Here is a 20,443-nt window from a genome sequence, read left to right on the forward strand (position 1 = left end):
AGAGTGAGCAAGGAGATCAGTCTAAGACTGGTACAGCTGGGAAAGGGAGCAAATCAAACAAACATTCAGGGTTGGCAGAAACAAAGCAGAGAACAAGGTAGGATTGATAAATTAAGCTGTATTTATTTCAACGGAAGAGGCCTAACAGGGAAGGCAGATGAACTCAGGAAATGGTTGGGAACATGGGTCTGGGATACAGAAACATGCCTCAGGGATGGACAGGACCGGTGGCTTAATATTCCGGGGGTATGGATGCTAGAAGAACAATAAAAAGGGGGCAAGAGACGAGGGGGAGTGGCATTTTTCATTAGGGATAAATTACCCTGTCCTAAGGGAGGATATTCCTGGCAGTACATCCAGGGATGTTATTTGGGTGCAACTGAAAAATAAGAAAGGGACGGTCACCTTATTGAAATTGTACTGTAGTCTCCCCAATAGTCAGTAGGAAATTGAGAAGCAATTTTGGAAGAAAATCTCCGTTATCTGTAAGAATAGTAGGGTAGTAACGGTAGGGGATTTTAACTTTCCAAACATAGGCTGGCACTGCCACTGTATTAAAGATTGGGATGGAGAGTAATTTGTTAAGTGTGTACAAGAAAATTTTCTGATTCAATACAGGAGTAGGAGCAAATCTTGACCCATCCTTGGGAAATAAGGTAGGGCAAGTGATGAAGGTATCAGTGAGAAAGCACTTTTGGGCCAGGGATCATAACTCTATTAGTTTCAAAATAGTGATGGAAAAGGACAGACCAGATCTAAAAGTTAAAATTATGAATTGGAGGAAGGTCAATTTTGACAGTATTAGGCAAGAACTCATTTTAAACAGAAAGCAGGGACCCACACCAATATGAGAGGGAAATGTCCAAATAAAAATACGTTTCACAATTAATCAAAAAACCTGTAATAAATGCTGTGACAGCACTTTTTACATGATAAAAAAAAATCTTCAAAAAGAATCAAGAAAAGCTGCATCTACACTAACTGCTGGGACTTCTCTTGCTGTTAAAAGATAGCAAATAAAATAGTCTGTTTGATAACCATTACCTTGAGTTTGACTCCCGCAGTTTAGTATGCTGTACTAATGAGGCAGCTGGACTGATGTTGGGAGTAGCACAGCGGGATGTGCTCAGATCACACTGATCCAGCAACTTCAGCAGCTCTTCTTCCGTGGGGCCTCCAACATCTGAAAGAAATCAATTATGTTGTGAACCACATATACCCTTTCACCAGCAGTGGATTAAATTAGTTATTTGTTGTTATGAATATGGCACCGAAATAGACAATTTCACAACTGCATGTCCTGCCTCACTTTTAGCTCGAGTTCAAACTTTAATGCGATACTATTATTTGTATTTACTTCAGCTATGATTATAGAGATGTAGATGTATCGCGAACAGCGGAAAGATTTTAAGATCACTGCACTTACATAACGATTATATACAGGGCAATGAACTATAGTAAAGACTGCCATTAAAATTAATCCAGCAATACCCATAACAGATTGACACTTGTGTACCCAAGTACATACATGTTTGTACATAATGCCAAATAACACTAAATAGTCTATAGTGCATTTGTATCATTTTCCACATTAAAATGCTATAATTACCAATTGTTGCCAAATGGTAGTATAATCCAGTTCAGATTTTTCGAAACCATAAAGTATCCAAAGTCCGAGCTTGTCACTTACAATTCTTCTAGAACCACAATTGCATTACATCTTGTAATTCCTTATGGAGATCCATTTGTCCTAATAGTGTCTCACTGGACAATATCTAATACATGAAATGGAACTCAGTAATAGCTATTTTTTTTTAAATCAAAAACTGAACTTCCCCAAACGATCTGACATTCCCTATTTAATTTTGGCTGCCAGAGCAAGTAGCTTGAGTTAGAAAATGTCTTGATTCACTGGACCAGCCTTGGTGTAAAGTGTCATGGTACACACAATGTTTGCTCCAGGTTCAAGGGGAAGGAGCTGTTTGTGTGCACATGTGCAAGGGGGAGTCAGAGCATCACCAGCACCTGAGACAGACAAGTATTGGGCGGGGGCTGATTAGATACCTAGCTCAGTACTATGGGACTTTGTTTCAGTGCTGCCAACGTTAGAAGATTTTAGGCTGTCCAGCCATCACACTTCACATCCTCTCAATACTCTCCCAACTACCTCACATTTCCCCTTATACCAATACCAATTCAAGTATGAGGTTGGTTTAGCTCAGTTTGCTTGCGAAGCAGTGTGATGCCAATGGCGTGGATTCAATTCCCGCACCAGATGGTGTTATCATGAAGGACTGCCTTTCTCAGCCTCTCCCCTTATGTGAGGTATGGTGGCCCTCCGATTAAATCATCAATCGTCTATCTCTAATAAGACAACAGCCCTACGGTCTGATAAGATAATAGCCACACAATACCAATTCAAATCCTATTGCACTCTCCAGGGCATCTCAGCCTCGCATATGCTCCCCATTGCTCCTCACACCTACACCCCATAGCCACGGCAGGAAAAACTGGAAGTGCGAGGAATCCTTTAGTTAAGCTCTGTCCACTATTTCTAAATTACACTTGAGTTGTTCTAATTGCCCTAAACTCTAGTGCTTTGAATATAGTAGTTAAATCATTGCACAGAACTGCATCATTCATCCAATACATGTCAATCGTTCAGATAATGACCTAGACCCAGCATGCATTGATGTTTGTCAATAAATCTTCAAAGGTTGTTAGAATATCAGCTATGTCACTGGATATCAGCTAATCACCCTAATATTGAAGAAATATTTGCTCTTTTTTGTAGAACATCCCTGGAGCTTGCTGGTAGGTAAAAACTGCAAAGTTTGACAAAAAAATCACATTTGTAGAAATTTGATGTTTAAAAATAAAATTATTTAGACTGAGCAACATCAGAATTTCTTTGTAATTTCAGATACCTTAACACCTTAGTTCCTGAAGTTAAATATTGACTAACAGAAAAGAATTTAATATCCAGATTACAAACTGAATACAATAAGCCATAAAACATAAGACATGGGAGCTGAAATAGGCCATTCAGGACTACTCTGCCGTTCAGTCATGGCCGATATGTTTCTTAACCCTGCTTTCTTCCTGTAACTTTGAACCAGAATTTACTTATCTCTGTATCAAATACACTCAATGAGTTGGCCTCCACAGTCATCTGTGAAGAACACAAGTACATTACAACTTGTTATTTTAACATGAGCTATCCACTACATTTTTCAGAGTGTTTAAACAGGTTGTTAAATATACAGCTATTTCAAAATACACTCAATTTTTCATCTTTCATTTAAAGGTATCTGTACAAGCAATACAAGAAATTATGGTTTTTGACGTTAATTATAAAATTTAACCTTAGAAAGAGCCCTGATCTCACCAGGCACCATTAGTAAAACATATTAAAAGAAAGATAATGCATCTCTAAACTGCAATGATTCTGTTCAGAGTTGCAACAGACTTTTTAAACTCACCCTTCTCTTCCTTTTTGTTTACCATGTCCATAGCAGTCGTCAAGTCCCACATCTGAATGCTTCCATTTCCATGGCCTGTGAAGAGATACCTCCTTGGTCGAGAACCCATTCGACTCGAACCTTCACATTCCCTCACAGTAAATGCAGTTATTGTCATGCCATCTACTGCCTGGATCTCACAAATCCTGGAATCAAAAATACCAAACAAGCAGAAAGTATAATATAATTAGAAGTTAACTATAATCATTCCCAATGATAAATGAAAACAAAAGGGTGAATATTTTACCTTTTCCCTGTAGAGGAGAAGCGAACAAACAACTTGTTAGTAACTGGAACAACTTTCTGGATGAAAACCTGTTGGTCATCTCTCTCCCCAAACGGTCCTATTAAAATGCACAAAAATAAATGAAAAACTCAGCGTTATAAGTGAACAGAATCACTGAAATATTATAGCATAGACCTAGGCCATTCAACCCACTGTGTCTGTACCAGCCATCCAACTAAGCACCAGGACTTAGTACTATTGTCCTGCCTTTTCTCAGTCTTGCATAATTGATTAGAAAAATAATCATCCAAAGTCCTCTTCAATTCCTCAATTGAACCTGCCTCTGCCAAACATCCAGGCAGTGCATTCCAGTCCCGAACCACGTGTGAAAAGGTTCTCTCATATTACATCCGCTTATTTTTTAATTCACTTTAGATCTGAGCACTCATGTTCTTAATACTTATGAGGGCACAGTTTCTTCCTATTTACTCTCTCTAGTCCGGTAATGATTTTGAAAACTTCTCAGATCACTTGGCTTCTTCTCTCCAAGGATAAGAGTCCAACATCTATGATTCTACGATCTCGAATCTATCTTCATAACTGATGTCTCTTGAAATCATTCTTGCACACCATAATAGTTCCTAGAGCCCAAAATATATCTAATTATCATTACGCAGATGATTTTGGATACACTTTGCTACTTTTAACTTTCGTCACAAGTATGCTATTGGATTCTGTATGGAAGTCCATATACACATTCTGTCACCACTCCAGAAGCCTCCAATAAATTAAGCACAATTGGTGGTGTAGTGGACACATAAGTTGTCCTCAGAGGGGTCAATGGGCTGAGCAATGGCAGATGGAGTTTATTCAAGATAAATGTATGGTGCTACATTTTGGGAGGGCAGGACTTACATTCTTAATGGTACGGTCCTAGGGAGTGTTGCTGAACAGAGATACCTTGGAGTGAAGGTTCACAGTTCCATGAAAGTAGACAGGATAATGAAGGTGTTTGTTATGCTTGCCTTTATTGATCAGTGTATAGAGTATTGAAGCTGGTTAGTCATGTTGCGGCCTTGTAGGACATTGGTCTGGCCATTTTTCAAATACTGAGTTCAATTCTGGTCTCCCTGCTATACGGAAGATGTTGTTAAACTTGAAATGACTCAAGTGATTGACAACAATGTTGCCAGGGTTGGAAGATTTGAGCTATAGGGAGAGGCTGAAAAGGCTGGGCCTATTCTCCCTGGAACCTCAGAAGCTGAGGGGTGACCTCATAGAAGTTTATAAAATTATGAAGTGCACAGATAAAGTGAATAGTCAAGGACATTTCACCGAAAGAGGGGAGTTGAAAACTAGAGGACACAGGTTTAGAATGAGAGGGGAAAGATTTAAAAGGGACCAAAGGGGCAACTTTTTCAAGCAGAGGGTGGTGCATATACAGATTGGGCTGCCAGAGGAAGTGTTTGAGGCTGATATAATTATACCATTTAAAAGGCATCTGGATGAGTATATGAATAGGAAGGGTTTGGAGGGATATGGGCCAAAGTTTGGCAAACAAGACTAGATTAGATTCAGATATCTGGTCGGCATGGAGGAGTTGGACCTGAGAGTCTGTTTCTGTGCTATACATCTCTAGGACTCCAATTTCCATTTTATGCTCCATGCTAGTTTCTTAAATAGCCCACTTTTTTTTTCCATGTGACAACTAATTCTGTCTCAAAAACCTTTCTAGAAGCTTCCCCCCTACTGAACTTAAAACGTCCGATCTGTAATTGAGGAGCTTATTCTTGCAAACATTTTTTGAACAGGAGTGTAAAATTCAAAATATAACAAAGTCAGCTCTTAACAGTTTAACTTGTTGATTAATAGTTAATTCATGCAGTGTGAAAATAATCATACTATTTCCAAAGGTCAAAACACAAACGAACACAAGGAATGCTATGTAACTCATCTAAATTCAAATATTTAGGATTCCCAATCAGACAGACACTGCATCTGACAGATTTTTAAATACAGGGTGTTTGCACAATTAACACATCTAAGTTTTCTTTGTGTCTGTTGATCACTGTGTGAACCAAATGAACAATGTTTTGATTTATAATGAATTTTGTACTTTGTGATAAAAATCAGGTGGAAAGTGAAGCCATCAGCACAACGCTACCAACACAAACTCACACTGTTCTCCTGCTGAACTTCCATTTTGACTTGCTATGTCAGAATATCTTAAGGCCTTTTGAAAGAAATGACCCATTAGCAAAATACAGTAACTTCTATAGCTTTACATCCACTAAAAAACTGAGTTCAATTTTAATTCATTTTTGACAATTTAATAAATGATTTGACAAAAACATTCTAAAAATGCTTATTTCAGGTTTTTGCTGTAAAGGAAGAATCCCAATGTTGTAAGCAAGACAAAGAGTGGGGAAGCAAGATGATACTAAGTATTACAAAATATTGGAAATTAGCATCTCTAAATAACACATGTGATACTTTCAGTTATATTTCCTAGTATTTTTAATTAAATAGTTTTACCTTAAAACATGAGTATTTACCTATATCATTTCCAGCTGCATAGCTTCCATGACTCTCTGTCTCCTCTAATGAAAGTATTTTGAATGAAGCTAGTGGAGTAGAACCTGGCTGAGTGGAGATCATGCCTCTGAAACGAGTGACTGTCCAAGTTCTCACATGGTTATTATCAGCACACACTGCAGGATTAAATCATATCAAGTCATTTCCAAAATTCAGAAGCAAAACAGGAAGGCAAAAATATTGTGATTCATTCTGTGAATATAGAGAAATATATGGATATGCAATATTTATTAAATGTAAACACAAAGGCCAGTATAAGAACAAAACTGCATGCCTTTCATATAGTTCATATTAGCAATCAGAAGAGAACAAACCCAATTTACAAAGAAAGTAAGTGTACCAACTCGGACGTATAAGTGAAAAATGCCTCTGGTCAATATTTCTTGCAAAATAGATTTTTTTTTCAAATGCACTATAAATACACACCTGTCAAATAACAAACACAGCAACTCCTCTCCAAAGCTTAAATCATAACCCATTTACAATTTTGATATATAGAATTTTCATTAGTATAAAAGCATAAAAATGGGTAACTCTCACAGTAACACAATGGAAGGAATATCGTAGTATTTGTAGTTTATGAAGATCGCTGACATCACTGATCTATGTAACAGGATTCAAGTGAATAGCGGGTTCAAACGTGGGAAAAACATAGGGTTTGAAGCAAAAACAAAAAGGAACTGATCTTCTTATTTGAAGGTCACTGGAGTGGTGGAATTAAGTCATAAATGTCACAATCGTGGATCAGAATCCCAAAGTACTGTGAACGTTTTTACCTTGCAATTCAAAAATGGTTTTTAAAAGAAAGCCATCACAGCCAAAAATAGCTGACAATGTAAATTAACTGGTTGGCTGGAGCAAGTGATCCACAGAATATCACAGCTGCAGATGCAAAGGGAACTTTAAACTGCAGCCCTTCAAATGGACGAAGAGGCAAGTCTGAAACAGACTGGACTGTAATCTCTTGCCACTACAAAGATAACAAGGGCCTGATGACTCTCTGCTCAATAGCAAACCATGCCCAGTAGATTCTCTCAAACTACAGACACATTTTGTTATTTTTCACTTTTGAAGAATACACAAGTCAAGGGTTAAAAAAAAAGTTTCAATCCGAGTAGAGTGTGCTTATAGGAATGAACACGAAATTGTGTAACAGCCTGGATTTGAGCGTGAGCATGCTTTGAAGGTCAGGGTTGAAGGACCCTCCCCTAGACACCCTTGTATTGCAGCTAATCTCTCTCACTTCCAGTGCTACAAACCAGACAAAAATAAATAGGACAAAAGGATTCACTCTCACTCTGAATGCTGGAATTCAATCAATCATAGTCGAAATAACTCAGAACTGCATAATCGCAACTAATCTGCAAAACTAAGGATTGTGAAAGTGACTGCTCACATCTACCAAGGTCAACAATGTCAGTAGCCACCACTGCAATGGCTAGAACATTGAACTATCTACATTTCGTGAACAATTCAGATAGGTTTTAATTTCCATCTTTTTGGAGTCGCACCTTATTTCTAACCTGTATGAATAGTATTACTAATCCTTTTGCCGTTTAATAATTAATAAACTCAACCTTTGTTAACACAAGGAAGCCTGGTTAATTGGCTCCTTCTAGATCCAAATGGGCATGTATTTTAGGAGAAAGGTAACCACAACGGAGAGAATTCTTTTAAATTAACTTTGTTGTGACCGAGGGGATAGATGAATAAAAAAAAGGAGCCAATTCATCCTTTCTCAGTTAGGAGCTTAACTGTTTGGGGGTATCTGCCTGAAACCTAAATGAATTAATGAACCTGCATGGGTATGGCCATAATGCTAGAGGAGATCACCAAAGTGGATAACATCAGATATTTCAAGTAAATTAGATTGATGCACTTCTGAAAAGAGAAGATATTAATAGATATGGACACATGTGGCATATGTTGGGGATGGGGGGAGCTGGCTAGTCCAACTAAGAGAATACTCCATTCCCTAAAGTATCTGATTATGATCTTCACTTGATTTCTCACCATCCTATTTTCTATGGAATTAGGTTTTCTCATTTGTTTTCCCATCAGGATATCACATATTTTGTATCATTTGTAATGGGGAACAACTGAAAATTTAAAAGCACAGACAAGCTACCAATCCTAAACTAATATATAAAAGAAGGACTGTAAAATTTAATTGGGAAGAAATCAGTACAGCACAAATTAATAAAAACATTAAAAAAAACTCTCTCAAATCTAAATTAAATTCACAAGCTTACCAGACACCAGATATTTTTCAGACAGCATGATTTTAGTTACTGGGCTTCGGTGAACTGTGAAGGTCTGGAAGAGTTGGGGACCTGACCCTACAGTTTCAGGATGTTGGACTATTACACGCACTGCACCAGAACTGGTTCCATATGCAATCTCAATCCAATTGCCACTGACGCCTATAAATGAGCAAAATATATTTAACAATCATACATTAACTGAAGTCTCCAAATGTAATATATGTTTAGACAGAACAGATATCTTCCTTCCCCTTTTTACATTAGGCAACTGACATGCTGGGGTATAGCTTCAATACTCTGACAACCCAAGTAACCCTAGATAGTGAGTAGTGGAAAGTGTTTTGTTTATTAAGTATATTACAGTTGAGCCCAGCTTTGTCCACACCAACACACACATTTTCTTTAAAGGAGCAGAATGGGTAAGGATTAGGAGCTGGAATTGTGACTGATTTTAAAGTCAAGAATGCAGCAAACACAATAGCTTTACTTCTATTAACACTGCAGCTTATACGGGATCTTAGGATTTTGTTGTGGTTCTGTTCGCCGAGCTGTATATATTTATTGTAAACGTTTCGTCCCCTGTCTAGGTGACATCCTCAGTGCTTGGGAGCCTCCTGTGAAGCGCTTCTGTGGTGTTTCCTCCGGCATTTATAGTGGCCTGTCCCTGCCGCTTCCGGTTGTCAGTTTCAGCTGTCCGCTGTAGTGGCCGGTATATTGGGTCCAGGTCGATGTGTTTGTTGATGGAGTTTCATTCAACAACCAGATATACGAACAAATCAACGGAACACCCATGGGCTCACCGATCTCGGGACCTAACATCCTCAGCGTTCCTTCTACCTATGTCATTGGTGCCAATGTGGACCATGACTTCGGGCTGCTCCCCCTCCCCCTCAAGGGCCCGGGAAACACGATCAGAGACATCACGTACCCTTGCACCTGGGAGGCAACATACCAAACGTGAGTCTCTCTCGTTCCCACAAAACCGCCTATCTGTGCCACGAACTATCGAGTCCCCAATTACTACTGCTCTGCTCTTCTTCACCCTTCCCTTCTGAGTAACGGGGACAGGCTCCGTGCCAGAGACCTGAGCCCCGTTACCAGCTATCCTTAGTAGCCACACACGCAGACGACAAGCAACATGAATTCGACTGGGACAACACTACCATTATAGGGCAAGCCAAACAAAGAACAGCCAGGGAATTCCTAGAAGCATGGCACTCATCCACAAACTCCATCAACAAACACATCGACCTGGACCCAATATACCGGCCACTACAGCGGACAGCTGAAACTGACAACCGGAAGCGGCAGGGACAGGCCACTATAAATGCCGGAGGAAACACCACAGAAGCGCTTCACAGGAGGCTCCCAAGCACTGAGGATGTCACCTAGATAGGGGACGAAACGTTTGCAACAAAAATTTCCAGCTCCGCGAACAGAACCACAACAACGAGCACCCGAGCTACAAATCTTCACCCAAACTTTGAATCTTAGGATTTTTTTTCCGCAACCTTGATGGCAGCTGACCAATACAATTCAATCTACCCTCACCATTTCTCTTTTCTGCCATTCTAGATTCATCCCATCAGCATTCCAATTTCCATAACATCATTTATTGCTTAGGAAAGTTATGTATCCACTGGAGCCTCTTATACTGTCTGAGGTTTTGTCTGATAATCTGAACTGAACAAATGTTCAATCGCTTAGCATATAGAAATTTTAATTAGCAGACTATATTGGTTATTGACAACGTACATACTTGTCTTTGGAGTGAGGTACACACTTAATGCAGTGATGGCATCATTTGATGGATCATGATAAAGCTCCGTAACCAGAAGATCATTATCCTTCATCCTTAATGGGAACTTCTGCATGTCTAGAATACAGTGCAAGGTCACTCTTATTAATAATTAACGTACAATACTTTACGTATGAAAAATAAAACACAATCCAAATTTGGAGTAGATGTAGTATTTTAAACTTACAGTGTGGAATAGTTTGGAATAAGATACAGCGAAATCAATTGATGATTTCGTTTCAATGATTTTCTGCAATTTTACCAAATGTGATTTTCTGTGTCCCTCCCCAAGATACACAGACATAGGTTAACTCACGAACTTCTCATGAATCTCAAAAAGGGGAAAAATAAAACTTTTTTTCCTTGACTTTGACTGCTTTAGGCTGGTAAGCAACATATTTTGTGGTATGAATTGTTCCTTTTGAACTGGACCTGCTCATATAGCACAAAAACAGACCCTTCGGTTCAACCAGTCCATGCCAAGCATAATCCCAAACTAAGATAGTTCCATCTGCTTCTTCCTGGCCCATATCCCTCCAAAGTCGTCCAATTCACGTACTTATCCAAATGTCTTTTAAATGCTATAATTGTGCCCCACATCCACCAGTTCCTCAGGAAGTTCATTCAACATGCGAACCACTATGTGAAAAAAAAAGCCCCTTCTTTTTTAAATCTCTCTCCTCAAACTTGTGCTCCCTAGTCTAGAAATCCACATTCTAGAGAAAAGACAACTACCACTAATCCTATCCATACCCCTCATGATTTTATAAACTTCTATAAGGTCACCTCTCAACCTCCTACGATCCAGTGTAAAAAGTCCTAACCTATCCAGTCTTTCTTTATAACTTAAACCTTCCATACCCTGCAACATCCTGGTAAATCTCTCCCTCTCTGTCTGGGCCATAAAAAAAATCAACTGAATAAACAGTTCAGTAATTATCTCACCAGGTAGCTGTTAGCTTAAGTCACATGTTTTACTTTAAATTCTGGTTTAACACAAATGCTAAAAACGTTTTGGACCCCAATAAAACAAAGACACCTTCACAGAACAAAAAAAAACCCATTAAACTCTATATTATAACTATGTTATAGAGTCATACAGCACAGAAACAGACCCTTTGGCCCAATTCATCCATGCTGATCAGGTTTCCTAAACTGAAATAGTCCCATTTGCCTGCATTTGGCTCATATCCCTCTGTCTTTCCCGTCCATGTACCTGCTCAAATATATTTTTTAATATTATAATTACACTTACCTCACACCCTCTGACAGCTCGACCTATATACACACACCACCCTCTGTATGATAAAGTCACCCTTCAGGTCTCTTAAATCTTGTCCCTCTCACCTTAACCTACGCACTCTAGTTTTGGAATCCCTTACTCTAGGGGAAATACTTTGACCATTCATTTCATTTATCCCCCTCACGATTGTATAAACCTCTCAGCCTCCTACGCTCCTGGGGAAAAAAGTCAGACTATCCAGCCTCTTCATATAACTCAAACCCTCTAGTGTCTGTAACATCCTTGTAAATAGTTTTTGTATCCTTTCCAGTTTAATAACATCCTTCCAAAGCAGGATGCTTCCTAAAGCAAGTTCTCCAGTAATAATACATTATAAACCTTATTCACAAAAGCTAAATGCCAATCTTAGCAGTCGGATACAAACAGAAATGAGTCAAGTCATTGACAAGACAAAAATACAAGGTCAGAAACAAGCTAAGGTGGGTGTCATTACACTGCCAAGTAAATTTGTAGGTAATGGGTATTCTTGAAACCACAAATAATATTCAGATGAAACAGCAACTTTACTGCTACAATTAGACAGAAGGCACAGAACACCTATACAGATGGAACTTCAGCATCTTTGGCAAGTCCCGGCAATACTTATACTGTAACCTCTACTATTGACCTCAAAGGGCCCTAATGATAGGTAATTTAAAAGAGCAAATAAGTCAATTGTTTACAATCTTTCACCAAGTACATGAAAAAAAAGCAACGTTTCCTGGATGTGAGATGTTCATTGTGATGTTGCAAATCTAATATTGATCATTACTACAACACATTCTACCAAACTATTCTGAATCATCTTATTTAGGAAAACTTCGGCTTTAAACTTGGATATCTCTTTTAACATTCTCTTTTCAGCACCTCATTAGTTTTTATATTTCTTGATGCTTTCATAATCTTTACAGATGCTTGACTTTTACCTTTCTTTTAATAAAAGCCTCTGCAGTCTCCTACCCACAACTTCAGGTAAAATATTTATCAATGGCTGATGACAGTTTCTTACCTATATAATATATCGATCCATTGTTACAGCCCAGCAGAAGGAATGTTCCTGCAGTGTCGCAGCTGGTGATAGGAACAACCTCCTGCACCTGTACATTTCAAGAGAATTTTAAGGAAACATGGATCTTGATACAATTATTGATATTTCCCCTAGTTAAGATGACATTCTTTAAAAAAAAAGATTGTTGCAATGAAACCTTAGTCTCAGTTACAAAAAAATTAATGTCAGTTCAGAAAATCTGACAAATAAGAGCTTAAAAACATAATGTTACAGTTCTTACTGATCAAATACAACAATTCATGCAAATAGAATCTGTCAATTTGTACAGCACTTGTAACTAGAAACGGACTGCACCAGAGTTTTTTTGATTCACTCTCAACCCCAGTAAAAGATGAATTTCATGTCATATATTACATGACAATTAATCATGTCAGCAGTAAAACAACTGCCAGGCTAATATTTCAGTCTCTGAATCAGTTCCTTATCCCCACATTAAATAAAATAATCTGATTTATGGTGTAATATGGAGTGGTTCTATTAGATGGAAATTCCTGCAGAATTCCTTATATCCTAGGAGATGAGCTGTAGTTTGAGAGAGAACTTTTTCTTGGTGGGAAGTCCACATAGAACAAATGCTATTATGTGGAAAGCAATTGCTAGATTGAAAAGATGCATTTGTTGTGGGACCCTTTTGTTTGGCACATTCTTATTTTAAGCGGTTGCAAGTCTGGAAATAGTTAAAGACCAAAAAAGATGAAAGATTGTAGTAAGTGACTCTATGACTCTAAGAGTAATATATAGTCTTCTTAATAAGATGCACAGATACAGAGATGAGCAGCAGGAAACAGTAATATTTTAAAACGGAGGAACAACAGGTTAAGTAGATTTAGCCACAAGTAACACAATATGATTAGTTAACAATCCAACAATAAGAAACATCTTACAAATGGTCACCAGTTTACACTGAATTTGCAATTACTCCAATTCAATTGAGGCGATGGAATCTGATTTAGAGGCATTGTGTGACATCAGACAGGGGGAAAGTCACCTGGGCACTTTGCTCCAGAGTGATCACACCGTTCCGATCACAGGTCAGTTTTGAGTTGCCCGAGACAGAAAGGTGCGACTGCACTTGAGGACCCAGGGATTTACACTGAGGAGCCTTGGCTGTTGCAATTGTCCAACAATTATGAAGTTCATGCAAACTGCGAGGAGAGAGAACAGTAATGAGATGAACAAACTGATCATGGCACCTTGGGACTGGGAGCTGCGAGGAGTGGAAACAGAAAGTTAGCAATGGTACAGAATACAATAGGGATCTAGATTTTGTTCTCTGCAGCTGTGAGCAGGACTCCGGAAGGCTGTGTTGCTTCCCTAATTCAAGAGTTCAGGACATCTACTCCAAGCTGGAGAGGAATTTGGAGACAAAGGAGGGATCTAGTAATCAGCATCCATGTTGGCACCAACAACATTGGTAGGACCAGAAAGGCCACTCCATTCGAAGATTTTGAACAAACAGGAGCTAAACTAAAAAGGAACTAAACTAATAATCTTTGGATTACTACCTGAGCCACAGGCATACTGGCATAGGGTAAATAAAGTCAAGGAATTAAATACTTGACCAAAATTAGTGTTGGTGCAATGGGTTTCAGTTCATGGCTGCACTGGTAATGGGGTCATGGAGTGAAGGAGACAGAAAACAGTTAACCACGGACCAGTTAGCATAACATTTGTCAATGGAAAAATGCTACGGTCTGCAACAAAGAATGTAATAGCAGAACTTTAAGAAACACTTAACATTCAAATGTATTATTGAGCTCTGAAATCTACTACTTTTAAATAAAAACTTAACAGCAATTTAGTTTTGTTCAATATATTGTTTCAGTTGCATGACACTGTAATCTTTTGCTATAAATTCTGTGTCTAATGAAGGAGCAGCGCTGTCTGAAAGCTAGTACTTTCAAATAAACCTGTTGGACTATAACCTGGCATTGTGTGATTTTTTTAAAACTTTGTCCACCTCAGTCCAACCCCCTCTGCCCGTCAATCTGTCCTTACGATAACACGTGTATCCTTGAATATTCATTTCCCAGGCCCTGTCCACTTGAAGCCACGTCTCAGTTATCCCCACAATATCGTATCTGCCAATTTCCAAAAGAGCCTCAAGCTCATCCATCTTATGTCTAATGCTTCATGCATTCATGTTTGCTGATGATATGAAGTTAGGTGGACAGGCAGGTAGTTCTGAGGAGGTGGGGAGGCTGCAGAAATATTTAGACAGTTTAGGAGGGTGTTCCAGGAAAGGGCTGATGAAATTCAACATGAGCAAATGTGAGATCTTGCACTTTGAAAAAAAAGAGTACAGGCATAGATTATTTTTCTGAACGGTGAGAAAATTCACAAAGCCAAAAGTACAAAGGGATCTGGGAGTATCAGTCCAGGATTCTCTAAAGGTTAACTTGCAGGTTGAGTCCGTCATTAAGAAAGCGAATATAATGATGTCATTTATCTCAAGAGGGCTGGAATATAAAAGCAGCGATGTGCTTCTGAGACTTTATAAAGCTCTAGTTAGGCCCAATTTAGAATACTGTGTTCAATTTTGGACCCCACACCTCAGCAAAGACATACTGGCACTGGAACGTGTCCAGCGGAGATTCACACAGATGATCCTTGGAACGACTGAGGATCCTGGGATTGTATTCATTAGATTTTAGAAGGTTGAGGGGAGATCAAATAGAAACTTACAAGATAATGTATAGCTTAGGAAGGGTGGATTCTGGGAAGTTGTTTCCATTAGGTGGGAGACGAGGACCCGTGGGCACAGCCTTAGAATTAGAGGGAGTCAATTTAGAATGGAATTGAGGAGACATTTCCTCAGCCAGAGAGTGGTGGTCTGTGGAATTCATTGCCATGGAGAGCAGTGGAGGCCGGGACATTAAATGTCTTAAAGGCAGATAAATTCTTGATCTCGCAAGGAATTAAGGGATAAGGGGAGAGTGTGAATAAGTAGAGTTGAAATGTCCATCAGCTGCGATTAAATAGCAGAGTGGACTTGATCGACTGAATGGCTTTACTTCCACTCCTAAGTCTTTTGGTCTTACGGAATACTGTGAACAGCTTTTGGGCCTCTTATCCAAGGCAGTACAGAGAAGGCTCACTAGGCTGATTCCAGGTATGGAAGTACTGTTTCAAGAGGAGCAGTAGATGGGGAGGGGTGGGGGGCTGTACTCATTGGAATTGAGAAGAATGAGTGGTGACCTTATTGAACCATGCAAAGTTCTTGGGGGAATTGAGAGGATGGATGTGGAGAAGTAGATTCCACAGGAGGGAGAATTTTGTAATCTCAGAATAACAGGTTGCCCATTCAAAACAGAACAGGAGAAATTTCTTTTCTCAGAAGATACTTAATCTGTGGAATTCTTTACTAGAAGGGGCTGTCGAGGTTGGGCCATTATATATATTCTAGGCTGTGATGGAGAGATTTTTTTTTTACGGAAGTGAATCAAGGCTTTCAGACAAAAACTGGAAAGTAGAGCTGGGGATTATCATATTAGCCATGATATCTCTGAATGGTTGAACAGAGTTTCTGAGCTGAATGGCCTACTTATTCTCTTCCATCTTTTGGTCTCATGTGGGGGTATGAAGAGTCTCAAACCAACTTAATACTTTACAAGAGGCAAACGTTGAAGGAATTAAAATGGAATTGCTCACAGTAAAAAGGGCTGAACAGATTTTGGGTAACATGCAAAGCAACAGAGGGAAATGTTTGATAGGATTGAAAACTCGGAAAGACATCTAAAAAGTAAATACCTCATTTGCACAATTAGCAACCAAGTGTAGTAAATAAGATAAGAGGCAGTATCAAACTTAGATATCACATTTTATATATGATGATAGATAATATAGAGATAATAGTCTAATATAGATAATAGTCGAAATAATAATAAAAATTCAATGGAGAAAATAAGATGTCTTAAGATAGAGAAATTTCCAGGGCCTGAAGATTTCTATCTCAGATCATTAAAAGCAGTAGATAAAGCAATTTTGGATAATTTCTCAAAATTCTCTAGAATCATAAATTGTGGCTTTGGATTGGCAAATATCACTGAATTATTTAAGAAGCAAGGAAAATTATATTAACTATAGACCAGTCAGTTCAATACTAGGTGCATGAAGTTACTAGAATTTATTATACAGTGAATATTTAAATAGTCATAAGCTGATCAAAATAAAAGAAAGTTATAAATACCAACTTTCAGATGTGACCACATTTGGAGGCAAAAGTTACACAAACAGGAACAGGAAGCTTCAAACAGAATAAAACGGACTAAGTGATGAGTAAATTTAAGGCAAATTAAGTTCAGTGAGGGAAATACAGGGTCGTCCTAAGAAAGACAAGCTGAATGCATTCTTAATGGTGCAAAGCAGTGAGCTGTGGAGGACCATGGGGAATTAGGTCCCTAGGTACACAGAAAAGAAAGAGTAATAAAAGCAATAAATAATATACTGCATTTTAATTTGAGGTGCCTGGAATTCAATAAAAATTGGAACATGACACTTGCTCAGGCTCCACCTTTAGTATTGCCTTCAATTTTGAGCTCAAAATAGCAAGAAAGTTGCACTGGCCTGGAGTGGGTATAGCACAAATTCTCTACAATTACATTAGGATTTGAATGATTATATCACAAGGACAGATTACAATATGGTTCCATTACCTTGAGTTTAGAAGGTTGAGGCAGTGATCTGTGTCCTTAACGTAAGGAGCATTCATATTACAAACTCAAGGCACTGGTTTCCTTTGTTAGTGTAAATCAAAAATATATGTCATCTTTGACAGTTGATGACAAATCAAAAACAAGGTAGCGTAATCTTAAAATAACAGGTACACTGTTTCGGAGTAGAAATGAAGGACGGTGGAGATTTGAAACTTATCCAAATGTTTGCGATTACTGGGGTCACTGAAGTGTGCAAAATTAGATTGTTAAGGTCTTTGATGGGTAAGTGTATCAAGGGATCTAAACCAGAGTGGAGCAAATGAAACTGAAGCACAGACACCCAATTATCTAACAGAGGAGCTGACTGGCCCACACTTAATCTTACTTGACGCAGCTGCATGATCATTTAGCCATGCGTCAACCAAAGAACTGGGCGCGGCACCATTCCATCACTTGCCCACAGACTCTGTGCCCCAATTGGGTTTTCTTTTACTTAATAGATTCTTAACAGTTATCCGTTTCCATCTTTTCCAATGGTTGATAAATATCTAAATTGAAGTTTGAAGATTGAAAATTATAATTTGTCTACATATGCAGGCATTTACCTTCAAAAAGCAAACATGGATTTTTAATTGGATCTTGCTGGCTACAATTTTCATTTTTATTCCATTGGGCCTATTCCCCAAACTAGCGCAAAGCTTCATTGACAGGTGAGAGCAAATATTTTAAAAGAACAAATATAAATTCTAGATAGTTGACTTGCAGTTTAATCATCTGAACAAGTAATGCAACAAATAAAAAAAAACAAGTTTTGTTCTGGCTGCAGTATTTCAGTTCAATGTTTAGTCACTGAATCAACTGTTTTGTATTTGACAACATTTTCAATGTTATAAATAGAAACATTTGACCTACCCACAACTTCCTCTGTGGCTGGAGTTTGCATATCTTAACACATGAAAGAATACAGGAACTTGGTAGCAGTATCAACAAAATTACTCGTTTGCTAAGCATGACAAATTTATCACCTGTTGTATGACCATTTGTGAACATAATTCCCTGAAGATTATCCTGAAACTTTCATATTTATAAAATGAATGATCACAGATACTGAAAATAATTCACTCAGTTCTGTACTGCATTTGCAAATTATGAATGTGAGGCACCAGCAAAATAGATATGGCCACCATATTGTATATCAACTGCATAGCATCAGAAATTTTAAAAAGTAGCAAATTCATTTTTTATTACATTTCATAAAGGTATTAGCTCACCTGCCAGTGTTGAGTGACTGCATTCCACACTCCTACTTTTCCAGTATGACTGGTTGCAACCAGCTGATTCCCAATAAAGAAGAGTGCATCCACTGGAACTCCAAGACTAAACACACCTACAACACAGAGCAGCAGAAACAATTTATTGTTACAAATTTTGTTACATTTCATAACAAGTCACTCATCTGAAAACTGACAACTCTATCAATAAATAGGAACTTTTATTGATCCCAAGGTCATGGGGTATTATGTAACAAAGATCTTCACCACCTCCCGCCACACACCCTTCCCCTGTCCCCCCCAAAAAAAATTCAATTAAGTTTTTTTAAAAATATGATAAATCACAAGTTTTCTTAAAAGTATGGATTAGGTGTAACAACAAATATTTGCCAGTGATTGCTGTTTATTTTACTCTTCTACAAAAGAACCACCATCAACCTGCACATTTGAGGCTTCCAATGCTGGATTCAGAAACAACAACAGGTTTACAAGCAATGCCACTGTACATTTTCTTTTCAATTGATGTGTACAGAGCTACAATGGAACACAGAAAACAAATGCACAGCGGGCAGATTACTCCAGAGGGAGGACACACAGTGAAAATTATCCACAACAGCATGTCAACTCCTTCCATATTTGAAGTGTCTCTCCTGCTTAGTTAAAGCAGCCATGAAAGCTGCCAGAAAAATAAAGTATTTCACGAAGAATGACAGGAGTATTGCCCTGAGGGTGGTGCATGGAGGGTTAGCGAAAGTACCCTGAGGAAAATGGAAGTTAATGTTTCCTTTAAGTAATATGAAAGGTGTGAAACCACAGGAGGTAGGCAATAATAAATACAACTTGCCAATGAACACATTGTAGAGATTTGGAAGGTGTTTGCATAAATTTGTTTATACTTGACAGATAAGAGCAGTTTCCATCTCTTGAAATTTGAGTCATTTAATAGTGACCTTCAAATGCTTAGTGTCAAGGGATCGCAAATAAAATTCAGAAAGTGCATAAGTTCCTACTGTAATGGTGGAATGTGGGTTACTGCTCCTCTCAGCATAGATAATCTTATCCAAGTATTTGCTAAGTGCTCCCCTCATAGAAGGGCTTGCAGGATTACAGTAGCTTTTAACATTTTTAAAAAATACATCAACTTGTAGGAGTCCTTTATTTGTAAGCAGTGTGGTCATAATGTACCATAGCAAAATGGGCACTTTGAAAGGAAGCAGATAGAAATGGTTGCAAATCAAAGTGAACTTACACACTTCAGTGAATTCAAGTGCCATTAACTAGCAGCATTATTGCTGAAAGAAAAATATTTTGTTGAAGATTTTTATCTTCCACTTATTAGGACAAATTACAAGTATTACCAAAGTAATGGCAAAACATATTCAAATTACTTAAGCGGAAAATGTGGATCCGTTGGCAGTGAACTCTGATCAGTACAGGCATTGCCAGAGAATGCACTAGCTACAAGATGACTGAAAATTAACTTCCAAGATGTCAGTCATCATCTAACAGGTTAAGTTTTTCACTGCCAACTGTGTTTTCCCTTTACCTTGATAATTCTTGCAAATTGCCCTGATTGAATGCAAGACAAAAAGCTCAAACAAAATTCTTTTGTCAGCCATGCTCAATGTTCTATCCAACAAAATGATGATTTGTTTACAGTATTATAGAAAATTTATATTTTTTTTCTATTTTTGAGCTTGGTTTACCACTACTATAGATTTCAGTACACATTAATGTTGTGGAAATTATTTTCTTTTAACCT

At 38.2% G+C, this 20,443-nt stretch overlaps 1 protein-coding gene across 2 annotated transcripts in view; it reads right to left on the reverse strand.

Moving 5' to 3' along the window:
- The window catches only part of kctd3 (potassium channel tetramerization domain containing 3), a 72,980-nt gene that overhangs the window by 3,572 nt on the left and 48,965 nt on the right, over positions 1-20,443 (reverse strand). For both annotated transcript variants that reach the window (XM_043695807.1, XM_043695806.1), the window contains exons 10-17: positions 18,682-18,797; positions 12,696-12,783; positions 10,366-10,482; positions 8,595-8,765; positions 6,303-6,458; positions 3,769-3,865; positions 3,483-3,667; positions 1,045-1,183 (exon numbers count right to left, since the gene is read on the reverse strand). In XM_043695807.1, coding sequence (XP_043551742.1) covers positions 1,045-1,183; positions 3,483-3,667; positions 3,769-3,865; positions 6,303-6,458; positions 8,595-8,765; positions 10,366-10,482; positions 12,696-12,783; positions 18,682-18,797 — 1,069 coding nt within the window. The remainder of the gene's footprint in view (positions 1-1,044; positions 1,184-3,482; positions 3,668-3,768; positions 3,866-6,302; positions 6,459-8,594; positions 8,766-10,365; positions 10,483-12,695; positions 12,784-18,681; positions 18,798-20,443) is intronic.

This window comes from Chiloscyllium plagiosum, chromosome 9, assembly GCF_004010195.1.
Source record: "Chiloscyllium plagiosum isolate BGI_BamShark_2017 chromosome 9, ASM401019v2, whole genome shotgun sequence".
Classification (NCBI taxonomy): Eukaryota; Metazoa; Chordata; class Chondrichthyes; order Orectolobiformes; family Hemiscylliidae; genus Chiloscyllium; species Chiloscyllium plagiosum.